The sequence below is a fragment of the Phoxinus phoxinus genome (assembly GCF_949152265.1).
Source record: "Phoxinus phoxinus genome assembly, chromosome: 20".
NCBI classification, from domain to species: Eukaryota; Metazoa; Chordata; class Actinopteri; order Cypriniformes; family Leuciscidae; genus Phoxinus; species Phoxinus phoxinus.
Window position 1 is genome coordinate 18,025,219 of NC_136895.1, and position 27,283 is coordinate 18,052,501.

At 36.5% G+C, this 27,283-nt stretch overlaps 2 protein-coding genes across 4 annotated transcripts in view; both read right to left on the bottom strand.

Annotated features, from left to right (window-relative positions):
* gpc1a (glypican 1a) overlaps positions 1-20,503 on the bottom strand; it is a 33,725-nt gene extending 13,222 nt beyond the window's left edge. The window contains exons 1-2 of one of the 2 annotated variants that reach the window (XM_079592204.1): positions 20,354-20,503; positions 17,580-17,906 (exon numbers count right to left, since the gene is read on the bottom strand). In XM_079592204.1, the coding sequence (XP_079448330.1) occupies positions 17,580-17,736 (157 nt within the window). In that variant the 5' untranslated portion in view covers positions 17,737-17,906; positions 20,354-20,503. Of the gene's footprint in view, positions 1-17,579; positions 18,132-20,353 lie in introns of those variants that run through there. The other variant, XM_079592203.1, reaches the window with a different exon arrangement.
* Positions 20,504-21,342: 839 nt separating this feature from the next.
* gpc5b (glypican 5b) overlaps positions 21,343-27,283 on the bottom strand; it is a 46,236-nt gene continuing 40,295 nt past the window's right edge. For both annotated transcript variants that reach the window (XM_079592202.1, XM_079592201.1), the window contains one exon: positions 21,343-22,230. In XM_079592202.1, the coding sequence (XP_079448328.1) occupies positions 22,049-22,230 (182 nt within the window). In that variant the 3' untranslated portion in view covers positions 21,343-22,048. The remainder of the gene's footprint in view (positions 22,231-27,283) is intronic.

Consider the following 27,283-nt stretch of genomic DNA (forward strand, 5'->3'; position numbering starts at 1 on the left):
CAACAGCTCTGGGTGAGCTGTGATATACTGTAAACTAAACGCTATTGGCTATTTAAAAAAAGAGGAGAAGCTGTTCGATATGTTCCACCCCGTTTCCCTGTCTTAGCAGAAATTACATCAATAACGTCAATAATGGTGTGCGTTTCGAAGCACTTAGGTGGGCTTTTAAACATACATAGCAACACCCTGGTAACCACCCAATCATTGTTAATTGTAAAAATTTCTACAGAAAATGCAAGAATTTAAATCTCATGAAGAAGCGATGTAGCATGATGGCTATGTATACATTAAATCTATTTTTGTATTTGTTTTTTGTTGTTTAGGTACATGCATGTGCCAGACAACTGAATTGGTTAACAGTGTATATGCGGCCATATTGTCTGATTTACTCACATATCAGAACATGATAGCAACTCTGGCACAGAAAACTCTAAGCTGGCTGCCATTTGCAAACTAATCTTTGAATCTGACCTTCTTTTTAAATATGACATGGCGCTTTGCCCAAACATTGGTCTCAATTAAGAGGATAAGCTGCCTTTAATGAACACAATGCAATATCTCTGTAATCCCCAGCAGACCAATGTCCTCAGAGGACACTGGGAAAATACGCAGAGGAAAAATGAGGTTAGGAAGACAAAGAGAGAGAAGGGGGAGGAAGTGTGTAACCTAGAGCAAATGTATCTGTAAAAGAAGTGTGCCAAACACCTCTGGATTTGTGTCAGCACCATGGATTTGAATTTAAGCATGGATGGATTAACGCACGGCCCTGCCAACCGTTTTCACAGGGCTCCAGACCAGTAGGGGGCCCTGATGAGCTGAAGAAATGGTGCATGTTTTTTTAGAACGGTACAGTTGTTTTATACAATTCTTGTAAATATACTGTAGGTAAAATGAGACAGCATGCTTAAAACAACTTGGTTATTAAAAGAAAGGGATACAGTAGATAGAGTACCACATTTGAATTTGAATTTACTTCACTGCCGTTAAGAAAAGTATGCTTTGTATCAGGGGCGATTCTAGGATTTTTTCAACTGGGGGGCACAAGAGGGGCCACAATTATTACAGAGGGGCCATTCTTATGTTGTGTATTTATGTAGAACTGTAGATATCCAAATCATTTCAAGTTCAGTAAGCTTTAAAATCAGCAATAAACAGTGATACCCTATTATCTTTAAATAGCAGTTATTCACTGCTCTAAATCAAAACAATAAAATAGGCCTACAATTTATATTAACTTTTCACTTTACAAAAGTGAAAGAAAAACTGTAATAAATAAAATAATCCAATGTATTAGTGTGCAACTCACAAATAATAATAGAATAGCCTTATTTATATAAATGCATAATTATATGAATCATTCATATAATAAACACAATTAATGAATTCATATAACTGTAATAAAATTTTATATAATAAATCTTTTTTTTCCCACATCCTATTCAATTAGCATATCAGCAGTTGCAGTAAATTTGCATTGATGAATAGACCAAATCTACTTATGTCGAGGAAGGCTAATTAGTCTTGAGCATATTGATTGTAAAATATCATATATCAATAGGCTACTTTGTTAGATAGCTACTTTTTCAAAAAGGTAGCTTTAGTTTAACGTAAAATATGTGAATTCTAGAAACAGTTTAGAATGGCTTAATTAATCCAGTGTTATTTTAGTATTAATTATTTATTTAGCTATTTAACCCTTATGTGCTGTTGGGGCTGTTTTCAGCCACGAACATAACGAAAGGATGATAATTTGAACAATGCACAAGGGTTAATCATGCATTTTTATTTATTTATGATTTTTTTTTTTTGAGAATGTTTCTGGATGTCATCAAAGGACGTTTTGTCACTTCTGTGAAAACACAGTACACACTACACACCAAATTTGAGACTCATTTCATTAACTTTGTTTGACACACGATTCGCCTGATTGTGCCACACAGCAAAACAAAACTACAATATCTTGTTGTACAACAAGAAAAGTAAACATCAAGATATAGAAATTACATACAACTCTATTTTAGCCTCACAACTGTAATACTGACCAAACAAATAAACAAAAACAACAACAACAAAAGCACTGTCCTATAGACTAAATACAGTGGATGTAGTTCATGTATAATGTGGCTTATAATAGGTTTATGTTTCTGGTGTTTACCCAACAAACAATATTCGTAGATTCTCCTCTAACGTTACCCATGTTGTTCCGCGTCATGACTCATGCGGTCACCCGCGGTTACGAGTCATCCAAAAATATTTTTAATGATATTCGGGTCGCGGTCGGTCGGGTCGTTTGAAATAAAGATGCCAATTAAACATTTGTCATTTATATAGTAGGCCTACACAATGTTCTATGAAATACATAGGTCTACTGCACTTTATTGGCTGAATAACTGCGCGAGGATGACGCACAAGCTCAGTCTGCAGAGATGAAAGAGGGAAATCCTTATTTACCTTTTGAATGTTGAGCGCGTTATTAACTTTTGAATAAAAGCTGACGCGGGACAAAATGCCCGATTTCCCAACACGTTGAACTGAGCAATGCCATTGTGCCATTTTAGGCTACTTTTAAACGCATATAGCTCAGTAATGTCAGTTTATTATGTAGGCTATTTGCTGAGAGGGGGGCGGGGGGATTTTTGTTGGGAAAGTCGGGGGAGAGACGCACAAGTCGATTAGACTGGATAAACACATGCAGCATCTTAATTGTTAATAAAATGAAACGAAATAAATGAATAAATCAAGCCTTTATTACAAAACACTAGGCTAGCCTATATCATACAGCATTCAGAAAAATGCGCACCCCTAGTTCCTCCGTCTATGGCCTAATGACGCTACGATGAGCATTTACTAGATAGGCTACTTTTAAAAAACGCGAGGCGGGTCGGGTACAATATTTTCTTTCTTTTTTTTGCGGTCCGAGTTGCGGGCGGGTTAGTTGAAAACGTCGGTCGGGTGCGGGTTGTTTATACACTGACCCGCGCATCACTGGTGGGGGCACACTGGGGGGCCAATCAGTTTTCAGGAGGGGCCAGTGCCCCCATGGCCCCTCCCCTGTCTACGCCACTGCTTTGTATAGTAGTAGTATGAATGAAACTCTGACATGCTACATCCAGAGATGCTACAAACTACAGTTACGCCGCTTCACTTACATTCATAAATCATCTCCCATGGCCTCATGGGAAAGTAAAGTGTCCATCGTATGCACACTTCAGAATCTCTGCAGAAGTAGTAGGTCATCCAGGGACTTTTCGCCTACATACTACTCTTTTGGCAAACTGTTTTTCGCATACTATATCGTAGGGAACTATTCGTTTTCGGACGCATCGTATGTTTCTCCGAAGAACTAGACTAGCTAATTCCTAACTAGCAATGACACACATCAGCATGCTACATGCTAAAACGCAATTACACATTGATTAAACCAACAATTAACATGCTCTTCACTTATTCGCCCCTTAACAAAAAAATTTTGGTAAACAAAAATGGTAACCTAAAATTTCAGAAGCTCTGGACATGAAACATTACATCTTCCCCTTTTGTCACATATGTAAAAACACTCAAAAACATTCAAATTCAACATTTACTCTCCCCATTAAGTCTCCTGCAATGCCGGGGAACTACAAATTCCCTGCCCAGTTTCAGTTAATGGCAACAAATGGCAACTGATTTTTCCCCAACACAAATGGATTTAGTAAAAGTACAGAAAATATTGTGTCACAGTTTGAGATGGTCCTCACTGCAGAACACGAAATCCAGGGGGAGGAGTTGGATCCGGATCCAACTCCTCCCACCTTACATATACCTAAACCTACCCATCTCCACCCCCCGATCCCTAAACCCACCCCTAAACCTACCAATCTCCACCCCTTAGATCTGGATCCAACTTTGCCCCCTGGATCTCGTGTACTGCAGTGAGGTGCTACTGCACAGTTTGGTCATTTTCTTAATTGAAGAACTCTATGATGGGTCTGACACCACTTTATACTTTGCAACAAAACTAGATCAGCTAAGCTGTCTACATTTGAATTCTGTTAGTAAAGGGAAATATCTAGTTCTGTAATGTTTTAATGTGCTGTCCCCTTTCCGGTGTATGGCATCCGTGCCCAGGACATCCCGACGTCATAATCTGTTCCTGTATACATGGAGGTACCCTGTTGGGGAATAAAAACTGATAAGGGATTAAGTCCTCACACAGTATAAAAATAATCTGGGCCTTTGTCACCTCTGGACGACTCTTTTAATCTCCTGTCCGTTTCTCATCTGGTCTTCCACCACATTTCCAGGTGACCTTTCTTCAACCTCTTCCTGTGCCTATTAGCACTCATTACCCCCCTCCTGCTGGGTTTCTCGCACTCTCTTAACCATCTGCCTCTGGTCTCTCTTATCCGCTACCCTGCTGAGTCGCGGGGCTGCTCAAAGAGTCCCGGGCGCCATGCCGTCTTACGTTAAGGGTTTGTGACCCCTGAACCAGGCCTTGCACGAAGCCGCAATAAAGGCGATTGACGGCCGCTCGCTTTATGTGCTAAAAGAGACGACTTCAGAGCATGCCCCGGTATGCCCTATAAAACACTGGAAAGCACCTTTTAATTGATTTCCTAGGTAGTTCTAAGATGCCAGCCCTTCCTTTCTTTGGTAAATGGGTAGGATCGTCAAGCTGAGGTATGTCTGGGGTCTGGCCATAATCGGCGGTGAAAATAGCCCAGGCCTGACTGTGATTTAGTTTGCACATGGGCTGCTCTCATATGCGTGTTTACAGTTTTATGACCCAGGGGAACCGAGGAAGCAGAAGGGAGTGTGAAATATAAAGGCCATAACAGGTTGGTCTAATGAGCTGCTATGATCCTATAACACACAATATATGAGAGGGTTCAAACGGAAAATACAACCCTGTTGACTTTATACTTAGAACATGATATACAGGCGCCTTTTGGGAAACTATTAAAACAAAAAGTACAGCTTAGTGTTACATAGATAGCATAGGTTAGATATTCGAGTTTAACGATAAGAGCAACACCAACATTTAAAACACTTTTATAGGCATGTGGGGTAAAACATGTACAAAAAGTAAAAAAAACCTAGAAGTGAATTGAACTTTTTTTAGATTGCAATATCTTTCCCGATGTTAAAATACTTGCTTTTATCCTATCTTAAAGTTAAAGGACATCTATAAATAAACATTCATTGGTTGTTTTCCACAAAAACTGTGAACACTGTGGTGCTATCAAAACTCGTATTATTTGAACATTCCGACAAGCTCAACATAGCAACAGTGGCTCAACCAATGATGTGAGTTTGGGGCGGGGCTATCTGTATTGAACGACCAATGATAAAGAGGAGAGTGTTCTGGAAACCTGTTTGAATGGTTCTGTGTTTGATGCTGCTAATGCGCTAATTTACATAATTTGCTAATTACATTATTAACTACATGTTCCTGAAAGATTATTAAAAATTATTGCGAGCAATTTATAATTGCATGTTATTCAAAAGAAAAGAAAAAAGTTGTCTTCTTAACTGGGTTCTAAACATAACTTGCTCTGAAACAACTTTTTGGCTTATGTCGCCTAGGGCGAAAAATATGCCACCTTAAAAACCTACGGATAAAATCCCATCCTCATACATTTTTCTTGATCAATAATGTTCCGCTCGGACATGCAGTATATCTACGATGAAAAATGTATACTAAATTCGTACATTTGGACCGCATATCATATTAGCTTAGCAGACTTAGCAACATCTAATAAACCTTTTTTGCTTCAGGCAGTACATTGAGGCAGGAAAGATACGTTTCTTATACGAGCGACTTCATCTTCTTGAGCATTTGTTGAGATCACGACACATAGCATGCATTATGGATGTGCTCTAAAACGTGTGCCTTGCTTCGCTAATGGTGAAAGATGGCTAAGCGTACAACCCAGCTCTTTGAATTGGACATTTCTAGGTTTCCATAAATCTAAAAATACACCGCAGCTCAGACTCTGCCCGGCTGCCTAGACACACACACGTGTGCAAGTGAACACGTGCGTGCGTGTGTGTGTGTGTGTGTGTGTGTGCAAACAGCGCTTGTAATCTTGCACATTACAATGTTTGCCAAACCTTGTTAAAACAGACGTCTTGATCTCTAATCGAGTATGAGACGAGGACACGTGTGAGAGTGTGGACGAGGAAAACAGGCTAAGGGGTTAAGATAAAGAGAAGGAGAAACTTAAGAGAAAGACCACACGAACTTCTGTCTGGTTGCTTCAGTGCTTCTTAAGAAGTATTTTTAGCCTGGATTTTGGTGCTGAAATATTCAGCTCTGGTATACGTACCATGGTGGCTGGTGTTTTTAACACTGGGGAAGCACAGATGTCTATGGCAATATATTTGTATAATATTGAAATTATGTGCATTTACTGTAGTATTATTTCCTAAATTAAAAACTTTTACATAATATTTTTGACTCCTATCAGTAGCCTAATAAAAGCGGCATTTCTACAAGGCATTTGTTACCAACTTTTTTTTTTTTGCTGAATGCTTCATCCCCACCACTAGGTGTCAACCACTAATATGTGCACTAGCTTCTATGGACATATTGTAGAAAAATTAATGATTTGATGGAAAAGTGCTTTATAACATACTCTTGTATTCGCTAACATTTGTTCAAATATTAGCATGACTTATATATTGATTAAATGTAATGTGCTGACTGTATAGAGTTCAACAGTGCCCGCCCACTTTTTCAGACGTTTTCAGTATTTTTTCCATTCCTTTCTCCAATAGTGATTTCAAAAAAGTCTTCGTTAAAGCGTTTTAGCCACGAACTTAGCCAAACAGCTACGAGATGAATAATAACATTACAAACTTTGATTTGAACAAATATATAAGGGTACAAGACTGTGTACTTTACGGATTTAGTGTTAGGAAGAACTAAAATCCCATGAAGCGTTGCAAACAGCATTATCAAATTAAAAACGTTAGGGAAATATAAAACTAATCATTTAAAAAAGTTGATTATATATAAAAACAATGTATTTGAAATATGCATATATATTCAAATATTTAAGTATTTAGAGAGCATAGGGACAGGGAGTGGGCGGAGCTAAGGAGATCTTTTGGTGTGTTTGCTTGTTTTGACTCTTATTGGTGTGATTTTCTGTGCAGCATCATGGGTAATGTAGTTTTTCACTACAAATTCCGCTGTTAAACTATTATTTTAACACTAAGTTGAAATAATGGGGGCTGATGGCTTCAAAAGAAGCAAATACCATCGATTCACAACTTCGTAGTTCATAGTAAGTTGTCTTTAAAGGCTTGTAAGTTGTCGTTAAAACATAATTTTCCTTTGGGGAAAATGAATGGAGTTTTTACTTCCGGAACTGGCTGTTGAACTCTATAGCCTTAAAGTAATCACCACTGGTACGTACACACTGGTACGTTGCTGTAAATTAGCTACAGGAAGAGAAACCATGTAGGAGAAAAACGATAAATCACAGGGCTTTCCGCAAATCACCAGGCTGGGAGAAAGTGAGAATGTGCTTACTAAGTAGACTATAAAAACAGCAAATGATAATGTCCCATCATTCTCAGTATGATGCATTAATTTTATAATCCCTCAGTGAGTTTTATCGACCGCAGTGGCTGTCATTCGGTGCGTGAGGTTCTTCCAGTGAGCAAGGAAAACGTGCCGTGACTGAAACGGCAAGCCATTATGCAAAATAATAAGTTCTTCATAATTGCTTCCACTCAAACAATAAAAAATGTCACAATAAATAAATCTCATCAGCCTAATGGTCTGTCGCATTGGCTGACAGGGTCAAGACAAATGGAAAAAAACACACCAGGAACAGATATAATGGATTAGAGTGTGTTTGGCTGCTGAATTCAGTTATTTATTTTTTGACTGCATTTTTATTTTATAAAAAGTATAGAAATTAGTATTATATTAAATACTTAAACATACTCAAATTGCGAGAGCAATATATATATATATATAATTTTGTTTTTAAGCGTACTTTAACGACCAATAAAACAAAGGGAATATTTAAAAATGTATTTATGAAACATTTACAACCTGGTCAGTCAAAGTGACAGCTCAAGTGCTATCTGAACGTTATCCGATCAATGAAAACGTAAGCTAATGCTAGGTAAAGGGGTCATTTGAGTGCTTTTCTTTAACTTGAAATCCTTGCTTTCTAACAACGTCATTGAGACATTCTCAAATTGCCATGCTTGCCGCCGCTAAAATCTGGATTACGAGCCCCTGGATTACGAACAGAGTATTTGAGTCTTAAAGAAATCCTAATCCCTGAGCTGTCACGCATGGAGTCACAAGTGTGTCTTTAACAGAGAGCATATACGTTTTGTTTTTGAAATGGCTGCACATTTATTTGGTCTTTTAGCATTTAGCATTAGCGGTTCCACTGTAAAAAAACAACAACAACTCAGGTGCAACATTTTACAACCTCAAATTTGTCATCTTTACTGTAATTAACAACCTGTCGGCGTTAATTTGACTAGCTTCTCCCAGGTGACATAAATTTGCGCTAAAGTGTCACAGAGTTGGACACACTACACTGTCTTTGACATCAACAACAAAAGATTTGGGACATGTTTTCTCCTCACTATGATTAGCACACTTATTTTGCTACTCTAACAACCTGTGACTAATTGATTGCATAGTATTATTTGCATTTAGCATTGTTAGCATTGTTTTATACCAAAACAGACCTTAATTTTTGAGTTGCGAAACACGGAAACAAGGTAATAGTGAAGGGAAAACATGTTTGGCTAATATTTCCTGTAGCTAATGAGAGGCTTTGGGTAGTAGCTGTCTGTTTATGGTGATCAAACTAAACTTCAGCACAACTCTTGAAATACTTACATGCATAGCATGTCCCGAATGTCACACTCTCACCTTTAATAGAGTCTGACAGGCATTCTTCTTCATTGGATACAAATACAAGGAGTCACTTAATGAGTAAATGGTAAAGAACTGATAATTCACTCAAGACCCTAAAGAGATTACCTGACTAATACAGTCAACGGAGGATGATGTCAAAACCTTCCCTGAACCCTAATGTGATATGTTGATGTCCCTGTTGTTAGGACACCGGATAAAAGATAAAAGGTCTCATTTACTAATGCATATCCACAAATGTGCATGTGAAATCTGCGTACGAACATTTTCAAGAACAATTCATCCTTCATCAATAACTTTCATACTCAAACTTATTCTAAATTTATGGGGAAAAAAACAAGTACGCAAAACTTATACATGATTATTTCATCTTAAATATAGTTCATCATACATAGTAATAGAGAAAGAAAAGTTGCATTAAGCTCAAGCTGTGTTGAACTGGTTTTGGCGGGAATAAGTAAGAAGAAAAAAAGTGTGGAAAGCCCATATATGGCGATGGGCGTGTTTATGAAAATTACCTTAAAGGATAATTCCGGTATTTAAGACCTTGAGTCTATATTGTAGTTTGTTTTGGATGAACAAGAGTGGTGGACAAATTTTTTTTGACAATGGTTCTTCTCTCGAGTTTTTGACTATAAAAGAATTGGCCATGGACCCATTTAACATTGGAGTCAATGTGCATGTCCGAAAATGTCATTAAAACAGCCAATAATGTTCGTTTACAAATCTGTTAAACTCACCGAGTGGTTAGTGGTGTTCGTTGATGATTATAAACAATATATCGTCGCAATATATGATTCCAATCCGTTTATTTTGCTATAGTGGAACTATTTTTTCAACAATGGGATTTTACAAAATGACGAATAAAACACGACAGAAACTGTATTTCGCAACACTTTTTGTTTCTGGAACATCAACTAACATCACTAATCACTCGGTGAGTTGCACAGTTTTGAAAAATAATGTTAAAGGTTGTTTTAATGACATTTTCGGACATGCACATTGACTCCAATGTTAAATGGGTCCATGGCCAATTCTTTTATAGTCAAAAACTCGAGAGAGGAACCATTGTCAAAAAAATGTTGTCCACCACTCTTGTTCATCCAAAACAAACTACAATATAGACTCAAGGTGTTAAATACCGGAATTATCCTTTAATACCCTAACATGTTGTGAATTAGGTAAAAAACTATTTTGGGAGATGTTCTCCTGTGCTTATACATACAAATTATTCACGCCATAATTAGTGAATGAGACCCAAATTTCTTTCAAATCACAGAACATGCACATACATGTTATATTTTCAATCTCATAGAAATCTTGTTCAATCCCAGAGACAACACACATTTCACAGCACTCTGTGTCTCTGCCACTCGAGCAGGATAATGTTCCTCGAACAAAGAAGCTGACAGCGATAATAATCACATCTCCGTCTTCATCACTCACTCCTCTCTTCTCTTTCACCAGCGTGTTGGCAGCGAGATAACCTGACAGCAAATTGGCTAACGCAAAAAAAAAAAACGTGCAATTAATATTGGCAGAGCAAAGTGGCTGAAGGAACGCTGGGCGCTACTGTGAATTATTCACAACACTGTGAATAACACGAGGAGCATGGGGTGACGAACACTTGTCGACGGCTGGTGAAGACTAATCACAAATGGAGCCATTTCATGTATTTAATCAGCTAGAGAGATGCTAACAGCATTAGCTTAAACAATGAACCCTAGCTGAATTTGTTTTCAACTAGCAAATGTGTTAGGGTTTTTTTTTTTATAATTGTGGAGAGTAAGAATTAATCAAGGTAAGGCAAGAGTGTTATCGACATACAACATCAACATGGCTGGGTTTATAACTAATTCAATGCTAACTGCTACATGACAGGTTCAGTCTACATATATTGTGTAGGTTAATCAACTGTTAAAAGGGGAGATTTAGTTGACAATCAAGTGGAATTTTGGGTTTAAATTCAACTGTCACTTCTTTGTTTTGAGGCATAGCTACAGTAGCGCTTCTCAATGTTTCTCAATGAAATTGATGTTGCTTTGGATTTTGCATGAATGTAAATGTCACTGGGTAGAAGCTAGTAAAGCAGGTAACGTGAACCTAGTTTTAAAGGGGTGTTATAATGCCCTTTTCACAAGATGTGAAATGAATATCTGATGTCCCCAGAGTGTGTATGTGAAGTTTTAGCTCAAAATACCCCACAGATATTGGTATATAGCATGTTAAAACTGTCACTTTTTGAGGGTGAGCAAAAACGCACTGTTTTGTGTGTGTCCCTTTAAATGCAAATGAGCTGCTGCTCCCGCACAGAGGGCGGAGCTTCATCAGCTTGTGTCCTTTTTACCTCACACCGACATGCACTGAAAATTTCAAAAATGTTTATCTTTTTATGTTCAAACCGGAGTCAGACAATGATGGAGAGACTCAAGAAGAAGTGACAACATGTAGCAACAGGACGTTTCTGAATGGTTAGTTGATCAATTTATGTCGCTTATGTGTAGTTATCTTTTAGTCAATGATTAGCTTATTCTGTCTTGATAATCTATAAATCGCGTTCTTTGGGGAGGGGTTTATGTAAATTTTAGGGTTAGTGATGTCCTTAAAAAACAATTTCTTTAAAAGCAAATATCTCTCTTTGCTTTGAACTTTGAGCGTTGTAACTTTGCAGATGTTGTTTATGCTCAAACAGCAACATTACACACTGACTGAAGTTAGAAAAGTGAAATTATACTCAACCACCCCTTAAAGATATATTTCGTTTAGACCCTCCAATCTTAAAATACATTAAACTGGCGGTCAAAAGTTTGGAATAATTAATATCTGTTAATGTTTTTAAATACATATTATAAATATTATATACATTTGAAAATATATTAAAACTGAAAACGGTTCTTTTCAAATTTGTATAATATTTCACACTATTACACACTATTAAATTCAGCCTTGAGCAGAAAAGAATTCTTTAAAAAACATGAAAAAATTATAATTATTCTAAACTTTTGCCTCCCAATATATATATATCAATAATACATTATGCAAGGGAAATGCCGTCATCCTCAAAAATAAAGCTGTTCATTGTTAGTTCATGCTAGCTCAGGTCCATTAAATATGAATAACAGATACATCTGATTTTAATAATGCATTATTAAATGTTGAAATTAATATTAGCTTAGAAGGATTTTTCAATGTTATACAAATAGAACCTTATTGAAAAATGTATTTATTCTGTATTTTTAATGCGAAGAAATGCTTACGTTTATGCTCCACACTTTTTTTTGGACACAAGCGATGCTTTTCAGAGATCTTGAAGTGTCCACTCCAGTTTTTACAAGCGCTCCAAACGCACTTGAACAAAAGAAGGCTTGTCAGTGGTTCCAGATGTGTGTGCCCCCGAGTGCAGGTGTGCTTTTATTCGTGATCAGTGGCAGGGCAAGAGGGTGTAAGATCTGATCAGATCTGCATGATCTGGACTCTAACAGCACCGCTGAGAAACACCCCCGCGCATCTAAAGAACAATCAGCGGGCCAGAGGGAGAGGAGCTGTGTGGGAGAAGGTGTAATTATGCTCCGATAATCACGAGTCCACAATTCATCTGCCAAAACATGAGCATTCGCCACAAATCTCTTGTACTGTGTGTATTAGCACAAGCTGAAACTACTCAAACTAGACTGTAAAAAATTAAATGTTCAGTATAGACAACAAGAAATTTCTACATGATCTTACCTTTGAAAATACTTTTGCTGATGTAAACTAATGTAACCATGTGGATGTGGTCATATTTCAGTAAATATTATGACTAATTTAAATGTTATCAAAGTAAACACGTTTTTAGTTTACATTACAGAACCAATCTTAGTGTATACAAATATGAAATATATGAATAATAATTGTTAATAATATAACAACTTTAGAATAAATCATATTATTAAAAACACAATGTATAATTTAAATAATAATTCAATTAGTTCATACTTTATAATGTCAGTGAATATTATTGTTTAAATGAATATATTCAGAATCATGCGAAGCATATTTTTCATTTTTAGTTTACATAGCAGAACATTCTATAAATATATTAAACCTTAATATATACAAATATTAAATATAATCATTATTTTTATTAATAATATTCAATTTTAAAATGAATAATATTATCATGTATAATATACGATTACATTTAATAATAATTAAATCAGTTCATACTTAATAGTTTAATCTAAACTAATATAGCCAAATTGATCATGAGTTGATATTACAGTAAATAATATTTTAGTTTATTTAGAATCATATGAAGCATTTTTTTATTTACATGACAGCATATTTTGTAAATATATTAAACCTTAATATATTCAAATATTAAATATAATAGTAATACTTTTTTATTAGTATTCTATTTAGAATAATAATGAAATCACAGTTCATCCTCAATAATATAATCTAAACTAATAAACGAGTTGATATTACAGTAAATATTATTTTTGAATTTAATAAAATATATAAATTTTTGTCATATGCAGCAAATTTTTTGTTTATATATATATATATATATATATATATATATATGTATGTATGTATGTATGAGTGATATTCAAATTATGTATTTAGATGTATAATTGTATATAATTATGATAAAAAAATGTATCTGGTAATTCATGCCTAATAATTCCATAATTTGTGAGGTATTACGACTGGATTAAAGTGTGTGACAGTCGTGCAAACAGAAATTAGATGCGTAAAACTAATTAACAACGTCAAATGGGCGAATTTGATTGTCACTCTCCACTGAACGACCGTATTATTGAATTTGCATGTGCGAACGGGTTTGATATATGCGAAAAGCTTAACCAAATCAGGCCCCTGTCTGATCTATGGGGGTTGGATGTGTGTGTGTGTGTGTGTCAGTGTGGCTGAGAACATGGGTGTGTGCCTCTTTCATTTCACACAGGGTGTGTGCCTCGCTCTATAGAAGAACAGCAAACATGAGCCAGCGCTGAGGTCTGAAACCAGGCTACACGTTACAAGGGTCCAAACATCACTAATTCGTCAACACCGCGGATACTTGGATCTCGCTTTCAAAACCTGGAAATAAATCGGTTAAAATAACAAAGTTACGATCGCAAACAAACGCGAGGTCGCACACGTCCCCACCCAGCTCGCATCTTCATGGCCTACTTGAGGGAAATGTGAGATTGTCATTGTTTCGAGTGACCGCAGGGCTCAAAGTGTCACGTAGTCCCCTCCGTTGAACAATACGCTGCCTCTGTGTTTGTAAAAATGGGAGACACACTAGTTGCGTCGGTAATTCTAGACAGTGGCATTCAGCTCTGGTTCCTCTCTGACCTTTAGGTGATGCTTTATGATCAGCTCTTTCTAAAACACGCTAAAACAAAACGAGGCGGAAACCTCAAACCCTCCAGCTCAGAATGCACAGTGTGGGTATCACTGTCAGTTAAAGCAGGGCTGTGCAGTTTCGGGAATTTCTTCGCTGTATTCTCGCTTTTTGCTCGCGGGTTTCTCTATAGAGCTCCCCCTACAGCTTCGGAATAGATATTTGACAACACTGTCGAAAAACGTGTTGGCGACTCTCAGATACCAGAGGCTAGTAGATCAACAACATCAAAGCAGACGGGACACTCTTTAAAACGTCGTCTTCATTCGGGTTCGAACAGCGTGAGGGAGCGCAATAATGATAGAATTTTAGCAGATTTCTTTTTGCCGTAAAGCAATTCTTTATATTGCGAGACCTGATATCACGCGATACTCCCTGACGCCGCGTTTGGCGGGTCATAGTTGCAAGTGTGTTTTTTCCGCTCACATGCGATAGGGGGGTGCGAAACGACCACCATTCAACACGAAAAAAGTAATATAACCATTCCAGTGACTCCGAAGCTGTTCAGTTAAGGTAAAAAACCTGCATAGTTCACCTTTAAAGAGGCATCAACATAACATCTTACAGAGATGACGACTCTGTCGCTGCGTCCGATACTTCACTACTATATAGTAAGTGGAAAACAGTACGCCAACAGATTTATGAATGGTGGTGAAGCAACGCAACTGACGCCGAAGGTCACGTGACAGTAACAACATCACGGATATAGTGCGTCTGAATTTCACACATACATACTATATAGAACATACTTTTTTAATGGTCGTAAAGTAAGTTTTAAACCGAATGTACTGCCTACTATACAGTATGCGATTTCGGACACAGTGTGTAACTAACCAGAATGTCATTTCAACATTCAAACAACATTGTGTTACCATTACATATAATATTCTGTGAAAAGCATTGTCTGTTGTCAAAATATTGCAAAAATTAACATACAATTTGATGCAAATTAACTAGTTCTGTCGAATCGATTAATCGCATCTAACATACAAGTTTGTGTTTACATAATATGTAGGCCTATGTGTATATTATTAAATAGTGTATATATTATTAAATGTAAATATATTATATATGTCTGTGTATATACTGTATACACACACACACACACACACACACACGATATATATATAAATTAAATGATATATATATATGTATTATGTAAACAAACTTTTATGTTTATTATTCGCGATTAATCGATTCGACTTACTATTAAAACTCAACATGAAATGTTGTTTGCAACTTGTTTTAAGTCTGTGACATATTTCTAATAGTTCAGTCAAATAAGAAAAATTATGTCATAATTTACTCATCCTATTAACATTCAAAACCAGTATGACTTTCTTTCTTCTGTGGAACACAAAAGAAGATGTTTTGAAAAATGTTCACGCTGCACTCTTCTATACAATGCAAGTGGATGGGGACTGGGTGTGTTAAGCTCCAAAAAGCATCATAAAACATCATAAAAGTATTCCAAATTACTTATTCCAAGTCTTCTAAAGCTGTGAATGAAGAACAGACGGACATTTAAGAGGTTCTTCACAGAAAATCCTGCTTGAGAGCCGTAGTCCCCATTTACTTTCATTGTATGGAAAAGAGCAGCTTGAACATAGTGCTATAAATATCTCCTTTTGTGTTTTGTGATGGAAAAAAAGTCTAAATGAAAAACAACACAACTTAAGTCCTTTATATTTAGCCACTAACTTAGAATGCATCTCATTTAAATAAACATGAACGCTTCAAGCAGACAAACACAATCTGGCCGTCAACCACTTCTTTAAAGCTTTTAAACGAACAACTTATTCCGACGGTTTGAACAATGAATAAAAGATTTTGAGACGGTGGGCGGCCGGCACTTGCTACATTTTCCTCGTCTCCCCCTTCTGTCATTGAGACCGCAGGCGATGACCTTGAGAATTTCCTCTCGGCCAATAGGAACTCTTTGTTTCTCCCAGCCTCTCAAATCTGCTGAGGATGCCAATGTATAATGCCTCAAATACACTTATTACTGAAGGCGGCTGCCGAGGCGGTGTTGCGTTGATGTTTGTGTGTACAGGAGGTGTTTGTGTGTGTGAGTAATACAACGAGGAGGCAGGATATTGTACGGATATATTTCCATTACCATAGAAAAAGTACACAGTGAATATTGGCAATGTTTCCTTCCTGGTTTGAGCTTTATTTACAAGTGTTTGTGTGTGTGAGTGTGGCACATGTGCGATAATTTATCTCCTTTAGCTTCTTGGGCACACAGCACAATTAGACATATGCATCCCAGAGGAATTCTGGGAAGAAAAACAATCTGGGAGCACATCATGCACTGATATAATTGCATGTTTACGCGAACTGATTTGTGACATATTACCGGTTATATCGTGCGACCTGTTATCAAAAAAGATGGCTGTGTCATAAATATTGATGGCAGATGTCATACTACCCAGCACGCATGGGGACAGATTCACAACCTGCCAACATTTTTTTTGGCCCCTAATGGGAACATTAAAAATCCCTGGCTCCAGCTACGAGTCACTTGCTGACTGCACGGATTTCAGCCGCTGCCTGTTACTTGCAAATGACAAAGAAAATCGTGCTCATCAAATGCCACGATTTACTGACCTCACTGCCCTACGTGTATCTAATAACACCAACAACACTGATTAATACCACAAATTGCAATCACGGTGAGGTTTTTTTTTTTTACTCCTAGACTGCAACCCTGGGGAAAACCGTACGAATCTGTCCGTCACCGTGTTCATCGTAACATGACCTACAGGGACCACATACTGTTGGAGATGAGCTCCAGCACACGCTCTTTCAAACCACATGGGGATCCAGACATCAGGTGGGTGTCTATATAAAACTGATGAATGAAACGAAAGGTCATTTTTAATGGGGAAGTCGCTCGTGATCAACATTATGCCAGGTGTAGCCCTGATTCAGCAGTTACAGTTTCGTCTATTGTTCTGTTCGGTGGGGCGAGCAGAGCTTTTGTCTGGGACCCTCCATCTGTTCATGTGAACTTGACAATAAGAACATGCACCTCGCCTAACATTAAGGAGCGTGTCAGGTGGAGAGACAGACAGAAGACAACGGGACAGACAGACAGACAGACGGATAGATAGATAGATAGATAGATAGATAGATAGATAGATAGATAGATAGATAGATAGATAGATACTTAAATTAGTCTCGTGAGTGTCTATAAACATAGTCAATACACAGAGAAGTGTCAGTGTTGAATATGAACGGGACAGTACTGTACCTGTAACAATGACCCCAGTCACTGATAATGCATACCTGATATCTCGGACTGCGGGACGCCGTTTAACGTGAAGCCTTTGCCGCTGTAGAAGTGGCGCACGTCCGCGCAGCTCCGCGCTTTACCGCCCGCGTTATCCGCAGACAGAGACACGGAGACGAGCGACACGAGCAGCGCGACCGCTGTCAGATCCATTGTGTCCGGATCCAGAGACTGAGGAAGAGGATGAAGTCCACTGACGCTGATGCTCAACACTTCACACGGCGAATCAAAGCATCCGATTCTTCCTACAACTGGAGGATGCTATAGTACAAATCCACTTGTTTAGGGATGTAAATGCACGTCCAGGTTTAAAGCTGGTGGTCCTGATGAAAGAGGATGCGTGTTATTGATCAGTCCGGTGGGGATCTGTTTCTGGTGCTCATGTCTTTACGCACTAGCCTATTAATAATGCATAACTTATAATATCCCTACAAGTAGCTACTGTTGTATAAACAGTAAATACTGCTGTAGGAATATCTGGTTAAAGCGCCCAGTGCTGCTGCTGCGCGCTCCTGTGCTGTCTGTCTCTTTACTGTCCCGTTCTCACCGAACAATAGTGATGTCCGATTCGCGAACGACTCGTTCTTTTGAATCGGTTCCTTTGAGTGATTCGGGCGAATCGATTCGCTTATTCATAGAAACAATGCATTTCGTGTTGAAAAACAGCTTAAACGAGATGGTTTGGATAACTGGGTCTGGGATAACTAGTTAAGATCCTATAGATAGATAGATAGATAGATAGATAGATAGATAGATAGATAGATAGATAGATAGATAGATAGATAGATAGAGAGAGAGAGAGAAAGAAAGATAGATAGATAGATAGATAGATAGATAAATAGAAAGATAGACAGACAGACAGACAGATAGAGACAGAACGATAGATATATAGATAGATAGAGACAGAACAATACATGGATAAATAGAAAGATAGACAGACAGACAGATAGAGACAGAACGATAGATATATAGATAGAGACAGAACAATACATAGATAGATAGAGACAGAACAATAGATGGATATAGATATATATATATTCTGGACAGACGTATAGATAGAACAATAAATAGAGACAGAACAATAGATAGATAGATGATAGACAGACAGACAAATAGATAGATAGACAGACAGACAGACAGAACAATAGATAGATAGATGATAGACAGACAGACAAATAGATAGACAGACAGACAGACAGACAGACAGACAGAATGATAGATGGATAGATAGAGACAAGAACAATAGATAGCCTAGATAGATGATAGACAGACAGAGAAAGAATGATAGATAGAACGACAGATAGATAGAGACAAAACGATATATATATATATATATATAGATAGATAGATAGATAGATAGATAGAATGACAGACAGATAGACAGACAGACAGACAGACAGACAGACAGACAGACAGACAGACAGATAGATAGATAGATAGATAGATAGATAGATAGATAGATAGATAGATAGATAGATAGACAGAAAGATAGACAGAACGATAGATAGATACCCTATACACAGAGAGAAAGAAAGATAGATAGATAGATAGATAAATAGAAAGATAGACAGACAGACAGACAGATAGAGACAGAACGATAGATATATAGATAGATAGAGACAGAACAATACATGGATAAATAGAAAGATAGACAGACAGACAGATAGAGACAGAACGATAGATATATAGATAGAGACAGAACAATACATAGATAGATAGAGACAGAACAATAGATGGATATAGATATATATATATTCTGGACAGACGTATAGATAGAACGATAAATAGAGACAGAACAATAGATAGATAGATGATAGACAGACAGACAGACAGACAAATAGATAGATAGACAGACAGACAGAACAATAGATAGATAGATGATAGACAGACAGACAAATAGATAGACAGACAGACAGAATGATAGATGGATAGATAGAGACAGAACAATAGATAGCCTAGATAGATGATAGACAGACAGAGAAAGAATGATAGATAGAACGACAGATAGATAGAGACAAAACGATATATATATATATATATATATATATATATATAGATAGATAGATAGATAGATAGATAGAGAACAGGATAGACATCTTTTCGTATACATTTTAATATCTGCTTAATAAAAAAAATTAAAAAATCTGAACAAAAACATAGTAATAAACACTGTGACTTAAGTAAAAACATTTGTTTCATAGCAAAAATAAATAAATAAATAATAATAATAATTGGAGGAACATTTTGAGGTGATGAATCATTTGAGTCGATTCATTGAAACAATCCGTTCGAATTTCGGATTTACCAACATCCCTGAACAAGTCCAGCCCTGTGTTCGATTAAAAGAGGAGGGCTGGGGGTCCAGACACCTGCAGGAGGTAACAGACGCCCCCTGCCGCCTTCCCCGACAACTGGAGCACAATGTTTCCAGCTTGGCAATTGATTTTCAGGTGGGATATTAAATGGACGTGATCATAAAACAGATTGAATCGGTTATAGGCTGAAACCGAGAATACAGTCAGCTGAAAGCCTGTTATTTTTCAGTCAAAACACGTCTAATTAAGAGCACTCAGATTCTCAGGGTTTGTGTTGAGCGGGTTCATTTCAATTACATGGTGGTTACACAGCTGCATAAAGAAGAATAATTATTTTTCACAAATATAAAAAGCGCACGTTGCACCGCGACGCCTCTGTTTGATCATATAGACGCGTGGGTGAAAAAAAGGAAAGTGAGTCATTGACCACACTAAAAGAATAATAAACCTCTCACCTTTACTCAAAAGCAGTTTCAACGCCAATTTCCCAGCATTTCTATGGCAGTTGCCATGTACTTTGGTGCCAGGAAAACGTAGCAACGGAAAAATGAAGGGTTTCACTGTGGCTGGAGACCAGGAAATGTTCATGACAGCTTAATTGGCATCTAAATAATAAGACACAGCTAATTAAAAAAGCAGCATAAATTACAACATGTCTGCTGAAAGACATGAAGACTCAATTGAGCATTCTGTGCGTGACTGGTTTATGGCAAACATCGCTCTCAGCTAGATAACATAGTAGGCTATGTTGTCAGAAAATATGTAATTGATACAAAACAGGTTCACCAACAAACCACAGCTTTGCAACAGGAAAATATATCCCGCAGACTCGATGAAGAACGTGCTCAGATGTTGATGTTGACGGTGAGGTGCGAAAATAGAAACGATTTCCATTTCAAAGCGCATGAGTGAGAACGCGAAAGGGAGAGCGAGCAAAAAGACACGTGTAGTCCATACTTTGAAAATATGGTATTTTATTGATCGATTTATGTGCGAGCACTTACAGTGACAAATGGCATACGGCGCAGTCCGGGCTACATGGAAAATGGCATTATTGACTCAAAACTCCAAATTATAGCCTAAGTTTAAGACTGACGTCACGGCGAACTGTCAAAACAAACAGAGAAACATTTTGCATCTAGAAAGTGTTAAACGCCGATGTTAGGAAGTTTCTACTAGAATTTCATTATCCTATGAGTTAATCAAAAGCTGTTTTCAGTGTTTTAAATGGTTATATGCACAACCCGACTATCATATAAACACTTTTGTATACATAGATTTCAGTATAAATATGTTAAATGTACAATTCGACTTTTTACAACAACAAAGCCCTACAATTGCTCAAGCAGGTGGGTCAACCTTACAAAAACTGTCATTTCCCTCTAAAAAAATAAATAAAAAATACTTGCGAAAATTAAAATTGGCCTGTTTTGAAGTCCATTAAGATTTGTTTGGCATTATTTGTATTCCTTACATCATTTTCAGATTTTCCACTCAAATTATCAATACTCTAATGCAAAGAAATATAGTGTTCATTTCTGTAGTTTGGGAACAGAAATAAAAATTACAGCGTAAATATGTTTAAAAATGTCACAATGCAAAAAATCCTAATGTGGCTTAATTCTCTTAATAATACCCCCCCCACCCCTCCCACCTCCCACCTTTTTTAACTTTATGAACTTTATGAGTTTCACCCAGATATACTGATAAAGGGAGAATTAAAACAGCTCTTTCTTTAATATAATCCACACATACAATAATACAGTATTCACACATAATATATATATATATGGACAGCCTTCCCAGTAACTTCAGGAGGGTGTGAATTAACTCTAAATGTGCTGTGAACTGTGATATGTTACTCTAAAATGTATACCAAACCAGGCAAGTGTAATTGTAAATCCTCATTCAAAAATATTCAAAACAGCGTCACTTAAACCACCAAACACATGATGGCGGACCTCATCACACTTGCGTCTCCTTGCACTACTTAGTAGCTACATAAATCCCTTTAAAACAGGCCAGAGCAAACGAATACCCAGTGTTTGAAGAACTTACTGATCATCTGAGGAGATCAGAAGACGAATGTGCAGACTTCTAAGGGCCTAGTGCAAATGCATGCGTGAATCGTTCAGTCTTTTCTATGTGCGTCAGACACCATCGGGCCACAGAAGGAGCTGTATTATGGGTAAAAGAGCAAGAAATAGGACGCTTGGGATGTGGGTGACTCCTTTGGCGTGCAGGTCCGTTTCGGGTCTGGAGTTGGGGGGTTGGATTGGGATAAAGCCGCCCCGTGGTGGATTTCGTAAATGGATTTTCTCTTTAGTGAGCACTGTTGGAAGAAAAAACATTTAAGAATTAGGTTTCGAATATCACATTTAAACAAGATAGTGCTCAATACTCCAAGGGGACGTTCACACAACACCATTTTCAACTAAAAAGGAAAACTTTTTATGCGTTTTGTCCGTTTATTTACATGACAACGGCGTTTTGGGGGCCTGATAAGGCAAACTTTTGATAACGGGTTTCAAAGTGCGCGTTTCTGAAAACGATGCCGTTATCGTCTCCGTGTAAACTACAAAAATATGAATTTGTGAAAACGGTGATGTCATGCAGTCTATAGGCGCGTAATGTTTCTTTTCAAAGTGACATCGCCAACTACTGGCCTGGCATGAATAATTCAGCGTTTAATTGTTTTCAAGGATCCGTGTGAACAGGAATCGTTTTGACAACCTATAGTGATCCGGACCGTGTGCAAAAAAATTGTAGGAAAAACGTTTCCATTTTTAGTACATCGTTGTCGTATAAACCCTTAGAAATAAAGCTTGTTTATTGAAATCTATGGTTCCATTAAGAATATTTAATTTCCATTGAAAAGATTTAATTTCCATTGAAACTTTCCAGTACACAAAAGGTTCTTTTTTTGTGTACACGGAATGTCCTCAAAACTTTGGCAAAGTTATGAATCCCAGTAACTAATAGAATGTGCGTTGAAAGTTACAGGGGCATTAATAACTTTCTCAAAACACAAAAGGCACAAAAACTTTTGAGCATCGTTCATGGATTGTTTTTCTGAAACGTTTTAATTGGACGATCATCTTATTTTTGTAAGATGATACAACAAACATACAAGTTTGAGATGATTCAGAGAACATTTAAAGGTAATTTCCCGTAATGTTTGCAAAATGATAAAATGGAACCCTTCATGGTTCTTTGGGGAACCAAAAATGGTTCTTCAATGGCTTTGCTGCGAAAACCCCCTTTTGAAACTTACGTGTACAATAAGAAGCCAATCCTCCGACAAAAGAAACGGCAAATCTGATTCGGTTACAGTGACAAATGTACGCACACACAATAATGTTGTGGGTTGAACATATGTGCATTGCGCAGCAGATGAGCAGGGCCATATATCAGCGCCAGGCTACGAGCCGAGAGCCGCGCCACTCGCAGACACAAACCAACAGACGGCAACACATTAACGTGTCACAACGAAATGATGCATAGTGTCCATACGGACACAAACGAATGACTTCACGTGCGGATGTCTCGGCGCAAACAAACACACATTCACGGTCGGATGTTTCAGAGGCATCCGTTTACCTAATTTTGCAACAACAAATTTGACCCAGACGCAACAAGGCAGTGCGAGACGAAAACAACAGTCACACCTTTTCCCAATGAAATCCAACCTGAGATTCTCACACAATAGCCATTGTGCCGTTCGCACAATACACAAAGGGTTCATTTATTCACAATCACCGTGAGGAGATCTCTTGATGCCAATTAAAGCGGTAAATGGATCCAATTCGTATCAGACCAGAGAGCGAAGGCCTGCGGGCTGCTCGGCATTGACAGGAGAGATGTGTAGGAATGATCACATGTGCTGTATGAATATCATGCTAAATATGCAGGAGTCGTGTGAAATTGAGGATTCCTGCTGACGCTGAATGTGAGAATGTTGGAGGATCTACTTATTTAGCATACAGCATTACCGTTTCCGCTGGACACAAGCCGCTATGGTATTTATAGTAAAAAAAAAAAAAAGAATGCATTTGTATGATTCAATGCTTATGTTCTCTACTGTATGTTTGAATATAGAAAAATGAGAAATGTGCTGAATTTTAGATTTTTTTGTTGTCCAAATTGATAATTTAGTTTTTTTTTACATTGAAGCATTCCCTGTGAAGATTCTCTCAGCTAAATATAATATATTTAAAATTTATAAATAAAAAAATAATTTATAAATGAAAATAATTTTACAACATAAAAATATAAATGAAATAAGTATTTCTAAATACATAAAATGTGTAAATAAATATGCATACATACAGTTTATCAAAAGTTTACTTTATAAATAAATAAAACATAACACAATATTACAAAAATATAAATTAGATATTTATAAACATATAAATCCATATTATTTGTAATAAATAAATTATTAACTAATTCATTTAAGTAAATAATACAAGCTAATACTATAATAGTATTATACAGTAATACAATGATACTATATTCTCAACAGGAATCCACTTGTAATATAAAAATATTCACTTTTAGATTAGTGAGATAAATTTAGACATTATTAGCTAGTATTAGCTACAACTGTGTACATTATCTGATTTTAGTCGGTCAGAAATCAAAAACATAAGTAAGCTCTGAACATAAAAGTTACTGATGTAATTGTGAGAAGTTACTTTTACATAAGGGGAGAAAAAAAGAAGAAGTACACAACCATTCAAAAGTTTGGGGTCAGTGAGATAAAAGAAAATAAATACTACTTAAGAAATGCTTTAAAAAAAAAAATACTTTTTTTTAATTTCAAATAATATCAATTCATTTTTATCACGGTTTCCAAAAAAAAAACGTTATTTTAAATTGTAATATTTTTTCACAATTTTACTGTATTCCATGTCTACCTGTATGTGGTTGGTCATTAGTCTACATGATACATAGATGGTCTGTTCCTTTAATGGTGGTTCTTGCCCTGAATAAGCTGCAGTGTAGACCAGAAGTTATGCTGGAAGTCCAAAATCTGACAGACATCTTTCTAACTATATCTCACCTTTAAAATTTTGATTAGATGGATATGAAATATGTATACAGAGTTGCTGAATGCCAACATGCACTAACACCACAACGTATCGAGACTCATAATAGCTTTGACATGTGGCCACTCATTCATAAGACAAAGGCGAACGGCATAATTCCACCTCCGTAAAACCACGTTTGCCTTCTGTCTATCAAACACGCAGGTGAAGCATGACCACACATGACAGGAAGAATGATTGCATTGCAACTCTTTCCCATGAACTTCTAACTGTTGCAGGAACAAGCCTCCGCAGGTCACATGGCAACTCCCGAGACGGCAGAGATCTGAATGTAGACGGCGGAGAGCGGTGGAGATCGCCGTACTGAACGCCTCACAGAACACAGCCAACAGACTGAATACATTATCATGACAGTGAAGTGTGCAACGGCTTGCTTTGGCCTAGTTTTGCCAACTTCCAGCTGAGAAAAAATGACGAAACGAGGAAAGAAATTGGAAAGTCTACAAGACTTACACTTGCCCTTAACTTATTTCGCATTTCAAAAGACTCTGCGACTTTTCAAAAGATTCTACAACTTTTACAGCTGAAGTTTATCTCAACAACTAATTACTGCTAAAAAAATATACAACTTACAATACATCCATGACACGCTGCTGTGAACAAGTAAGACATGCTGCTTCTGTACATGAATTAACCATAGCAGATCTATACAGGTGGAGCTGGGGAAGGTGGAGGGTTTTTTAAAGCCCGCTGCAACTGCAACAGGAAATGCTGACAACTGGGCAGCGAGCTCATTGGCTATTGATACAGCAGAAACCAATCAGCGGTGCCCTATAGAGAATGATGTGAATGCAGCAGATTGAGAAAAGGACCTGTCAGTTTGCACCATCAAGAGTTTTTCATGACAGAACTTTGTATTTACTGGAAGAACGTTTGTTCATAACTTTTAGAGAACCTTACTAGAACTTTCTGAGAATGTTCCTTTTTAGCTTTTTATATTTTATATTTTTATACTTATATTACTTATATTATATTTTTTATATTATGTTTATAATATATTCTGACATACTACTCATTCTATTCCTACAGTATATAAATATATACTCCAGCATATTTCTGTATGGGTTGGACTTTACCTTCCATTTTTAGTGTGATGAATGATCAAGATGCAATATCAGTATTTTTATTTAAAAAATGTTTGTCATTGTTTGATGTTAAGAAATTTTTCACTCAAAAAAAAAGAAAAAAAAAAAGAATCTGGCTCTGTGACAACAACATAGCATACTATGTTTATTGTGGGGGAAAAAAATCCTAAAATTTTTAATATTGTAAACTGATGTTATGTAAAATAATAGTTTACTATATTACATTTATTCCTGTGATGCAAAGCTGAAATATCAGCGTCATTACTCCAGTCTTCAGTGTCACATGATCCTTCAGAAATCTTTCTAATATGCTGATTTAAGAAAAATGTATTATTATTTTATCAGTTGTGCTGTTTAATATGTCTGCTAAAACTGACTGATCCCAAAAGTTTTTAAGTGTATTTATCAATAATAAAATATAGCCCATATATTATGTTTCTTAAAACTTAATTGTGCCTCTTCTTCAATCCTTGTGTGAAGATACTAAAGTAAACTATCCCTAATAATTATACACGCTACAGTTTAAGTGTAATCATACGTTTGTTACAATGTATATATACATTTGTTACTACAGTGTTATTGTGTTTGTTACAGTGTAAATATGCGTTTGTTACAGTGTAATTAAAGGTTTGTTAGAGTGTAATAATACATTTCTTACGGTGTAATAATAGGTTTGTTATATTGTAATTAAATGATTGTTACAGTGTAATTATACAGTTGTAACAGTTTAATAGAATTGCAATTATATGTTTGTTACCGTAAAATAATACAGTTGTTACATTGTATACACGTTACAGTTTATTAAGTGTAATCATACGTTTTTTATAGTCTAACTATACATTTTTACAATGTAATTATGTTTTTTTACAGTGGAATAATAAGTTTGTTACAGTGTAATAATCTATTTTTTTAAATTGTAGTTATACGTTTGTCACAGTCTAATTATATATTTTTACAGTGTAATAATACATTTGTTACATTGTAATAATACGGTTGTTACAGTGTAATAATATATTTGCTTCAGTGTAATAATACATTTGTTACGTGTAGTTTACATTTTGTTGGTGTAATTATAATTTTTTTAGTGTTATAATAAATTTGCTACAGTGTAATTATACATTTGTAAAGTGTAATTATACGTTTTTTTAGTCTAATTATACATTTTAATGTACAGTGTTACAGTTATAGT